Source organism: Callospermophilus lateralis, chromosome 13 (assembly GCF_048772815.1).
Source record: "Callospermophilus lateralis isolate mCalLat2 chromosome 13, mCalLat2.hap1, whole genome shotgun sequence".
NCBI classification, from domain to species: Eukaryota; Metazoa; Chordata; class Mammalia; order Rodentia; family Sciuridae; genus Callospermophilus; species Callospermophilus lateralis.
Genome location: NC_135317.1, coordinates 71,393,994 through 71,405,534, shown reverse-complemented (window position 1 = coordinate 71,405,534; position 11,541 = coordinate 71,393,994). Strand labels below are relative to the sequence as shown.

The window sequence follows — 11,541 nt, the reverse complement described above, 5'->3', positions numbered from 1 at the left end:
TTCTTGAAGCTGCTTGCCTTCTATGACTCATGACCTCTCTTCAAAGCAAGGTAGCATCTTCACATCTCTAAGTACAATCTCTGCCTCTATCAGCATATCTGCCTTCTTAGTTATTACATCTTCTGACTCTGATTCTCCTGCCTCCTCTTGTAAGGGCCCTTATGATTACATGAGGTCCACCTAGATGATTCAAGATTATCACCCCATCTCAAGATCCTTAATGGCACTTGCAACATCCCTTGTTACATAAGGTATTCACAGGTTCTGGGGATTAAGACATGGACATCGTTAGATGGGGGCATTGTTCTGTCTACCATAATACAATGCCTAATTCTTCTAGCTCATTAACTATACATTACTAATGTATAGAAACTAGAGATTCAGTGGATTTATCAGTAAATGCTGTCTTATCACTACCTTCAAGAGCAATCAAAGCCTGATGCAAAAGCCCAGGGCAGGTGTTATTGAAGGTCATCCTTGTTCCATGTTATAAAAATGTTCTAATATTGCCTGATATTACCCTTGACCTTTTTGCCATTAGAAAGAGAAATTAGGGTCAGTTCTACGTTTTACTCAAATTTGATGGATATTCGAATTTTATCATAATAACAGATGCTGGTTTTGAATCCCTTCTATATTGCTAGAAGCCCATTTTTACTTTATACTTTAAAAGAGCTAGCTAAAAGTTTCCAAGGCCAATTCAAATATCTGTATCTGCTTTCTTGGACAGATCAATCTTCAGAATAGATCAGCAATCTTCAGAACAGATCAGAGGAACTCCTGGCTACCTGGACCTATGACAATCCTTCACCAAGTGTTGTAAAAGCCTCAGAAATCAAACTTTAGAATTTCTACTTTGTCAGGCATGGAAGCATGCATGGTTCCTAAATTGAATGAAATTGAAGTTCATGTAAAACATGAGGAAATTATGTAAAAGGAGGGGACTTTAATACCCTTTAGTTCCCATAGGAGAGAGTGGAAGAGGACGCAGTGGGGTAGCCTTTTACAGTTTCTCACAAGACAATACTGTCTCCCTAGGGAACACAACAGTTAAGGTGTCTTGATAATAGGCAGGGAAAGGGAGGTAACTATAGGCATTTGTATAGAAGGAGGTCAGAATTGCCAAACTTGTCAATACACAGGACAATTCTGCACAGCGATGAATCGGGAGGCTGGGGCAGGAGGATTTCAAGTTCAAGGTCATCCTCAGCAACTTAGCAAGACCCTGTCTCAGAATAAAAAGTAAAAGGGGCTCTGTGGCTCAGTGGCAGTGGGTCCAATGCCTAGGAAAGAAAAGAAAGGAGAGAGAGAGAGAGAGAGAGAGAGAGAGAGAGAGAGAGGGAAAGAGAAAGAAAGAAAGAAAAAGAAAGAAAGGAAGGAAGGAAGGAAGGAAGGAAGGAAGGAAGGAAGGAAGGAAGAAAAAAGGCAGCAGACATTTTAGATCATCTTTTCCGGGGGTCTCCTCATCCACATATGCCAAAAGATTAATTTTTTTCAGCATAATCCTAAGGATGTTTAAACCATGGTTTTCCTGCCCCAGTAGATGCATTACTATATAAGTAGTTTAAGTGAAAGCACTAGTTTGTAATCCAGACTTAAAACCAATTGTTATTTTCTACCCTATCGAATTCAAAGTAAAAATAACACCAAAACATGTTTTAAAAGTCTAATTTAGACAAGAAAGGTCTTTTCATCTGGTGACTACAAATAATTTTTAAAAATAATTATCAAATGGTTTAAAATGTTTCCTTATTTCTTTTAGTGCCAATGCTTACCAGTGTTGAGTCATACACCTTCTCTATCCAGTGCTCAGTGGATGAAAATACTAATTGTATTTTACTTATGCAGTTGGTGAAAACTCCAAAGCAATGTGAAAGTGAGTTACTTGCTACATCCTAGATGTCTGAGTTCCAGTCCTGTCTCCATCTTTCACCAGCTAGGTAACTTTGTGTAAGGTGTTTTATTGTCTCGGCTTGTTTGTGAAGTAGGAATGGAATATGTCTAATGGTTTGTAAGGATTATATAAAATATGCCTCATATGTAACAAGTGCCGAGTATATTTTAGCTCTAATAGTATTGTAACTTTTTCCACTCCTGACATTCCTCCATAGTCATCCAAACATCTTTAAATACTTCAGTGTCCTGGTCATTGGGCTATGAGAAAATATAGATGGAAAATAACAGTCCTGACCTTACCATTTATAATATAGAAGTTAACAGGTTTTTAAATGGGCAAATGCAAGAATGCTATAAATTACTGGATTTAAAATGAAAAAGTCTGTAATAGGCTACAGTCCAGAATAGCAAAAATTTCTGAAGGCCCAGAAATGTCTAAAAACCAATATTACTTAGGTACGGTGGCACACTCCTGTAATTCCAGAAACTCAGGAGGTAGAAGCAGGATTGCAGGTTCAAGGCCAGCCTTAAAAACTTAGTGAGACCCTGTTTCAAAATAAAAAACTTTCAAAAAGGACTGGGGAATGTAGCTCAATGGTGAAGCGCTCCTGGATTCAATTGCCAGTACCAAAAATTATATATCTCATATAACATTTATCTAATTCAAGAGCAACACATTTATTCAAATATGCAGGGTATAATATGTAAAATTGATTTTAGGGAAAATTAGCAGATATTTTGAAAAGCCACATTGCCCCAGAAGATAATTTTTCTCAGACACACTCAGTAAGAGATAACCTTCTGAATTCGGAAAATGTTAAAATATAAAAGAGCATGTGGAATCAACTGAAATGTGTATATGTAGATGTGGACATATCTGAGAGCTAGTTCAAACTTTTAGTTCCAAATAACAGGTAAACGGAGTTGTCTTCCTGTAGTTACTTTCACTATAACCCACTCCAAATTTATCCTGTATGGTTAAGTACTTTTTCCACTTTTTCGTTCATCCATTCAAATTGGTAACATCTCTTTTCCTATAAAACCAAGTTCAAACTGTTTAACATAAATTTAACCTTGTCTTTTACCACCTGCTTTTACTTCCCAACCCCCAGTCGTTTTTGCTATCCTGTGATGCCTCACCTGTCAGCCCCACTCCATCTGAACTGACATACTCTTTTCCAAAGATGTTTACCACTTCTTTGGAATATCTACTGTATTTATCAGTTCCTTTGAATGTTTATCTACTACCATTTATTGCCAACTTATTTTTCAACTGTTACCTCCCAGCAGAAGTTCAAGGAAAAATTTTTATTTTGAGCTTATTTGTGGAAATCCTGAGGTGCAATTAACACATTCATGTACTAACTTTTAAGTTTTAGATGATCACATAGGTACAAAATATTTCATAATCTTTATTAGTAACAATGCTTACAAGTAAAAACTAGGAAGTATCAAAAGTAGCAGCTTACCTGTAATTATATAAAATCTAATTTTAATGATTATAACTAAAAGAAAAGATTCATAGGCATTCAGTATTTCCTATTAGTGGACCTTGATAGGGAGCTACCCTTTCAATTTCTACTACAATTTTTGCCCACATTTGTTTCCTTCAATACTACTGTCCTGAAATCATTATTCTGCACACTAGCAACATTTGTTATTGAACTACACCTTTCAACTCAATACCTGAATCCCATTTCTTTCACAAAACTCACCCTAGCATTAAAGGGAAGGCCATATGCACAAAACAAAGTAGATATGAAAATTAGTTTATTTTCTACTTAACTTTTAATAAATGAGAAGAAACACAGTAGTCTGTCTCATATAGAACATTTATAATACATAACAATCCATAAAGCCTCGTGGTGAGGTAGGAACAGCTTTGGAAAATAACACACAGTCAAAAAACATACAAAAAGTTAGAAGTTAGGTAAAATGTTGCAGCACTAAAAGACAGTTTATCTGTATCTGCATTTAATGAGATGATAACTGCATTTAACTGTGCCATATCTGGCCCAAAAGACAGGCAACAGCAGACACAAAAACAACACAATTATGAAAGTTTCATAAGAATCACAGAATACACTTCATTGTGCTGTTTCAAGGCAGAACCATAACATGGCAATTTGTGTCTTTTTATATATAACCACATATTAGTTGTATGTTACATTCCCTTCAGCATCTTTTTGCCAAAGACACTGAACCATAAAATTTTTGGTTTAAAAGTTTAAATTGAATAACATACAAAAGGCTCTTGTGCCAGTGAAAATGACTGCTAAACATTCCAGAGCTTGTTAGTGAAACAAATTAGCATCACCACATACTGGTAGAGCTACATCAAAATAGTGCTATTACAATTCCCATTTCAGAGACACGGAATACTGTATGACACAGTTTCAATTTAAACAACAAACAAACAAACAAACAAACAAACAAAACCTCCACCTTCCCAAGAGTTTTAACACTGTTTTATCACTTAACTGAAACTCAGTATTAAAATAAATATTTTTAAATTGCAGAATTACTCTCCATATTTGTGTATATGTGAACATCTTAAGACAGCAGGTTAATGACATGTTTAGCATTCAAATGAGATCTGCTTATAAACAGTAAAAGTCTTCAACTCAATACCAGTTAACCTACTAAACATTTCACATTAGGTTCCATAGGTCTTTTCCCTTAAATTTTTCAAAAATTCAAAATTAACTGAATGCTAACAAGACACAAATGTTAACATAACCTTCTACCTAGAGTGATTTTCCAAGGTGCACTTAATGGAAATTTTTCCTATTCAAACTACATACCTTAGGATAAAGTTATTCAGCATTTTGTTTTCTCAAATATACATACAGCTAAATTTTAGAGGATTTTTATTTTTCAGGTTCCAGTCCAAACTTTTATAACATAGATATCTTCCAGAATAAACAATCATACAAGCTAAAAGTTAACAATAGAGAATTAAATCTCTCATCACTAAGGCTGCATTTGGCTTGGAAAAATTCCTGGTTAATTTTAAATCAGGCATATGCAGCACCTTCTTCTCAATAAAATTTTCAGACAAGTTTCTAAACATTCTACACTGATCTTGCTCAAATATAAAAGAGCCAGTAGGAGAGATGCAACTCCCAAAACTGATGCAGTGTTATAAAACAGCATATTTAAATAATGGATGTAAGTCTCCCAATAATTCAGGATATTTCTCGCATTTTCTTTCCGGAAGGAATAAACTATTTTGAGAAAGACACTTAAATCCCGCAACATTTAAATATAAAAGCATGTCTTTTTTTCTTAAAGATAATGCTAATATAGCTAAAAATGGGTTAGAAAGTGCATTGTAAAGAAATAAATAATTCTCTGCTAAAACTCAAAAGGTGAGTCAGTGCCCACTGATTTTGCTATGACAGAGTCCTTTGAAAAAGAAAATCCTATGGTACCACTTTGTTACACATAAGCTACTTAAAAATTATGAAAAGTGAAATATCTAAAACCTAAAGGCTATCCCTTCAAAGCACTTTTGAAAAATAAAACAAAGCCCTTGTCCCGTGCTTATATACCATTTTTAAAAATTCTTACTCTGGTGATGTCTTCTACTTAGGTGTTATACCACCTTTAAGACAGACCCCAAATGGAACATTGTAAAGAAAACCCCATTGAATGTAATATATTTTACCAGTTATCCTATTGTATCATTGCTAAAATGTTTAGGTAACAAATTGTTTTGAGATCTTAATAAAATGTTCTATAAAGTATTAAATCAGGAATGTACATGATACAATAAAATTTGCAGCTTTCTCTTGTTCACCCAGATAGGTTGCTCAATTTCATATTTAAAAAGAAAAAAACACCTTTTGCAAAACTCAAAGCAACTACTAGGTAAAGAATTGAATGACACACTATCAGATAAGAGTATTAAAAGATCAAGATATATTCCAAATTGGCAGGTTATAGTTTGGCCCATTATAATATACGTGAACTTACAAACTATGTTCCTAAAATTACCTCATTCTCATTGGAAAAACCAGCTGTTCTTAAGTAGACCCATTGCCAGCAACAGGCATATAATAGGGGAAAAAACACCATCTACAACAAAAGATCATCTCTTTAAAAACTGTCATATTCAAACACTTTCATCTTAAGACCTATTAAGCAATGAATTATTTTAAATCCCAAAAGTAGTCAGCTATAAAAGTTACTGAAGTAGTCAGAATACCTTGTTTCTAGAAAAATAGAGCTATACATGATAACTGATATTAATATCCATTCTTCTGAGGACAAAAATCTTCATTTTCTTCACAAAGCAGAACCCCTTCTTCTAACAAGAAAAATATAACTTAAATAACCTTAAAATATTTGTGTTGGATTTAAAATCTATAGCAATAATCAAATAGCCAAGAACAATTTCCTGGATGGAAAGCATGACATCCTGCAAAATAAGTCACTGGTCTAAGAACTAAGCAATGTCAAGAACTGATGACTTACAGAATCTTCAATTCTCCCTTAATTATTAATTTTGCTAAGAATATCCAGATTGTATTAACCATCTTTCTTTTCTTTCAAGTTAGTGGCTCTTGGCAAAGCACAAGCTATAAATGGTTGTACTCAAAAAGCTGTTTAAATCCATTCATGATTAGTCACCATGAAATGCCTTTAACTTCAAAGTTTTTTTTAAACACCCACAATTTAAAAGATTACATTAATACCTTGCATTTAGCAAGCTAAGATCAAGTTAAAATCCTTAAAAATATTTAGATATTTTGTGAGTAAACTTTTAGCTCAATGTTTCTAATATCAATCTTTCAAAGAAAGTAATGCTGGTGAACATGTTCATGTTTTAGGCTAACCTTGGTAGAAGAAAGGAGTTGAAATTCTCAAAATAATTTAGAGATGTAGTCTGAATATTAACACACAATAGTTTAAAGTATTTAGTTTGGTTCTTCCCTGCTCTTACTCCCTATTTAGCCTATTATGTGTAAACTCTAATTCAATTTTTTAATTGTCTGTTTATTGGATTAACGAGTAGCAATATAGAATACGGAAAAGTAACTGATCTTACTTTTCTGCTCATAGCCATTAGTCACTCTTAAAATACGCTGCCATTATAATATGTAATGATTTCAAAGGTCAAGTAAACATTACCCAAAACTTACAGGTCTACCAATTATAATCCTAATAAAGAATAACAATGGGGGGAAAGAAAAGCAGAGAAATTCCAGTAACAATTTTTAATTTATTTATCCCCCTAATTTTTTATCATGGGAAAACCGGAAATCAAATGTCATTATGTTATATAAGGTTTATACTTACTTTAAACAAAAATGTAACATAGTGTTAAAACTGGCTTTCAAAAATTGTTACAGCATAGCTGCACTCTGCACTAATAATCACAAAGTTGTAATATAGAACTCTGTTATGCAGTCCCATTATGTTCTTACAAAAATAGAATTAAACTGTGTGACCAGACAAGGACTTCAATTACACTACTTGGCAAACTTAGAATTTCAATGGAGTCTTTTTCCTCTTGCAGTTTAAAGCAAAAGTCAAATATCACATCTTTTTCAAGACTCACAAAGATGATTCAGGTTGCTTGTTTGGCACTTTTTTAATCTCTATCACAACAGCAGGGATGTTTTCAACTTTAGTCCTCCTGGGCTTCTTCTCTAGATTGTCACTAAGTTCTAAACAAGAAATGCTAACTGCTGGGCCCTTTTCTGCATCCTTTCCAGGATGGGCTGGTGGCCGTGTCCCACAACATTGCTTCAAAGCACACTGAGTCCTGCAGGCAAGTTCACAAGGGACTACACTTGCATTAGAGCCTACACTAGCAAATTCAGGCTGAATGGTAGTAGCATGAATTCCGTGATTATGAAAAACGCTTTTAATGGTTTTAGCCACCTGCATGTATGATGCTGGGTCTTCGCATTTTATGTGAGCAGTGGCAATGATTCTGCTTCCAGCAAGTTGCCAAACATGTAATTCGTGAACTTCCTCAACTCCTTCAACATCTTGAAGTTCTTTTAGCAAATGTCTGATATCAATTTGTTTAGGAACAGTTTGTAGAAGAATAAGAGCAGATTCCTTAAGTAATGGGTAAGTTGTGTAAAGAAGTATACAAACCATTACAATACAAAGAGTTGGATCTAAATATAGTACCCAGCAAGGACCAGCCTCATGAACTGATGCATGAGTACTATTAATTATGTCTACATAAGCTTTGCAGGGATCAGGGAAACATGGGTTCACACAAAAATCCCCTTCAGAACAACCTTTCCAAGAAAAGAAAAAGAGCAAGGCATTTACTACTACAATCACTGAACCCAAGGCATCTCCAAGGACATGCAGAAAAACTCCACGCATGTTAAGTTGTCCGGCCCTATCATCTTCTTCTTCCAAATTCATATCATCAGGTTCTCTGATAAGATTCCCATTCACTTGTACTTCCACTGCATCATCACTTCTGGATTTTTCTGGATCTACAAAGAAAAAAAATTTTATCAAATACATTTGAAGTGTTTTTATGTAAACATCCTTTTCTAATTCAAATGGTAAAGAAAGTAAAATTAAAAAAAAAAAAAAAAAAAAAAAAAACGCCAAAGTATGCTCAGAGTAATTTTATATAAATTGACATTCTGGGAACAAGCCAGGACATAATGGCCAGGGCTAAATTAAGTCATTAAAATAATGCTTCTCCACTCTCCTAATTACTCTCTCTCCTTCCTAAAAAGTATATCTTTTCTATGGGGGTGAGGGTCCTATAAACATTCTGCTGCATTTTTTGGCATATACAAAGGAAAACACAGAACTAAAGATTATCATCCATTAAATGCAGCTGTGGATATACCTACTAATATAAAATGCCTAATTTAACACTGGACTTTCTCTACCATCATTGAGGTAGATTGTGAGAATAAAACCAGTTCTAACTTGTGACGGTTTATCAAGAATATAAAAGACACTTTAGGTAGAGAGGGTCTAAAAACTAACAAATCAACAATTTAATCACAGAGACTATTAGTAAAGTTGGAACTAAATGATCACTACCTACCCTAAAAGCTTTAAAGTCCCAAGTACTGATTTTTAAAAGGAATTATACACCAGACAGAGTAGCTTAATTTTCTCTAGAATAACACCCTGCCAAATGGAATGAGAAAAACCCAATATTAATTAAACCTTTTCAATGCACAACTAAAACTTCACTAACATGATATCCTGCATTTGAAAAAGAAAATTGTCTCTGTAGAATGATACAACCAGGTAAATAAATACATATGGGGAGGAAAATGGAAAAAAATACAAACTGTTAACATCTGTGCGTGAGTAGTATTGGTTGACTCTTTCATTCCTTTTTTTCAACATTTTCCACATTTCCTTCCAGAGTACTTATGTTTAGAATTAAAAGCCTTCATTAAAAATATAAGATGAATGCATTACCATCACTTTTACTTTAGTACCATAATGAAAAAAGTCCTAAGTGAAGTAAACGTTAAACATGCCCCAACAGGTCCCTAAGCCTATGATTTTCAGGATTAGGTGTCAATTAAGTGAAATACACACTGGTGTTCATAAAAGAAACCTTTAACCAGGGTTTATGTGCTCTAAATGCATCATTATGAAACTTGTTCAATGGGCATAAGAACTACTTTTGGGGAGGAAGGGTTCCTACAGCCCAACATCTAGGACCAATTGGGAGTTTTTTGCATTTCCCAGGAGGGCAAGGAATTGAACTTGGAAAGCATTCTGACCCTGTTACGCAAAACCAGACAAGTCTCTAAAAAATACAACCTGTAAAGACACTTAAATGCGGGTGCAGGGTGCAATGGGATGAGTCTCCCCCGACGTTCCTACCCTCAGACCCACAGTCCCTCCACTTTCAAGTGAATCGCGCCCCCACGCTCCTCCGCCAGGATGAAAGGGGGAGAGTGCGGGACACCGACCCAGCCGGGAGGAGGCGGCGCGACCTGGGCGCGCGGGCACCAGGGGGCGTGCGGGCCATCCCGCCGAGGGCCAGGCGAGGGTCCGGGCTGCCCAAACCAACCACCTGCGGCGGCGACTTTCCCCGTTTACCTGCAGAGTCCAGTTTCAGCCCGTTGGAGTTGCTGGTATTGGCCACCAGGGTGTTGGTCTCCTCCTGGTCTGGCCCGGGCTCGCCCGGGGCCACGCTGACATCGTTGTCCCCGGTGCGGTTGCTCTTGACGCGGACCCCTTTGGGGAGACCGTGGCTGTGGCCGTGCCCCCCGTGCGAGTGGCTGTGACCGGAGTCCTGGCTGAAGCCGCTGTGATGGTGGAAGAGACAGAGCCCCAGCACGTTGACCAGCAGCCCGGCCACGCCGACTCCGAGGACCACCAGCGGCTGCTGCATCTCGTGCGGCTCGATGAAGCGCTCGATGGCCTCCAGCAGGATGGCGAAGCAGAGGCCGGTCAGGAAGATGGCGTTCACCAGAGCCCCCATCACCTCGGCCCGGATCCAGCCGAACGTGTTCTTCTGGGTGGCGTGGGTCCGCCGGGCGAAGCGCTCGGCCACCAGCGCCACCACGAGCGCCAGCACGTCCGACAACATGTGGAAGGAGTCGGAGAGCATCGCCAGCGACGAGGTCACCCGGCTGACCACCACCTCCAGCACCATGAACATGAAGGTCAGTATCAGCATGCACAGCAGCCGGCCCCGGTTCTGACCCCAGCACCCCATGGCTGCGGCTCGGTGGCCCGCCGCAGGCGGCCGGGCGACTCGGGAGGCGGCGGCTAGGCGCCGAGGGTCGGCGACCGGGCGACCGAGGAAGGCGGGCGGCGCGGGGCTCTCACGGCCCGCGGCGGGCCGCTCGGGAAACCGCTGCGGGGCCCCCGCGGCCGCACGGGGGCGAGCCCGGGGTCAGGCCGCCGCGCCCCGCGCCTGTAGGCGTCCTCGGCCGGCCGGCGGCGCGCAGCTCTTCAGGCGTCCGTCCTCGGAGCCGGCGCCGAGGCCCGGCTCGGCCCCAGCAGCCCCCACACACGCACCCGGGCGGAGGCGGCGGCAACGGCGGCGGCGGGGGGCTGGGACTTCCAGAGCCGGGGGACCGAGAACAGGCGGGCGGCGGACGAGGGCGGCGGGTGGCTCCGCGCTGAGAAGGCTCCGAGCATCTGAGGGCTCTCCTTGCTCGTCTCCTCGGCTGTGGCTGGACTGAGGAGCCCACGGCTAAAGCGCTAAAGAGGTGGCAGCCACAGCAGCTGCACTCGGCCCGGTTTCGGGCGCCTTCTTCGCCCCCCCGCCTTTGCAGACGGTTTACAAAAAAACTTTGCTTTGCACTCGGAACCCCCGTTTTCACACGGACCCGAGCGTGACAAGGCCCCGGCGCCCCGCCCCCCAGACCCGGCACGCTTCCCCATTGGCCAGGAACCCTCACGACAGCCGTCGCGTCCCTCCCATACGCGCTCGCTACTGGATGGAGACGCGGAGGGGCGGGAGTGGGGCGGGGTCTCGGCTTCAACCGAGGGAGGCGGGGCCTTTCCCTCCTGGAGCCGGGCGTGGGCCCGGGGCCGCGGCCGGGTGCAGCGGCGGGCGTCGTGGGGGAGGGTCCGGGGTGCGGGCCGCGTGCAGCAGAGGGGGAGGGGCGGGCAGGCAGACCCCCCCCACCCGCGATGTTGCGGGGTCCTGGTTTCGGCTCTGCGGGTCCT

At 40.2% G+C, this 11,541-nt stretch overlaps 1 protein-coding gene across 1 annotated transcript; it reads right to left on the bottom strand.

The window, feature by feature from the left end:
- Positions 1 to 3,453: 3,453 nt before the first annotated feature.
- Slc30a1 (solute carrier family 30 member 1) lies at positions 3,454 to 10,648 on the bottom strand. Its single transcript, XM_076872993.1, has 2 exons — positions 9,958 to 10,648; positions 3,454 to 8,366 (listed from the first exon to the last, which is right to left on the bottom strand). The coding sequence occupies exons 1-2, from the start codon at positions 10,577 to 10,579 to the stop codon at positions 7,459 to 7,461; spliced, it is 1,530 nt and encodes a 509-aa protein (XP_076729108.1). The 5' UTR covers positions 10,580 to 10,648; the 3' UTR covers positions 3,454 to 7,458.
- Positions 10,649 to 11,541: the final 893 nt, after the last annotated feature.

Coding starts and splice junctions, on each gene's coding strand:
- Slc30a1 (XM_076872993.1), bottom strand. CDS start 10,579: ATGGGGTGCTGGGGTCAGAACCGGGGCCGGCTGCTGTGCATGCTGATA. Junction 8,367..9,957: donor GCTGAAACTGGACTCTGCAG/GTAAACGGGGAA, acceptor TTTTCTTTGTAG/ATCCAGAAAAATCCAGAAGT.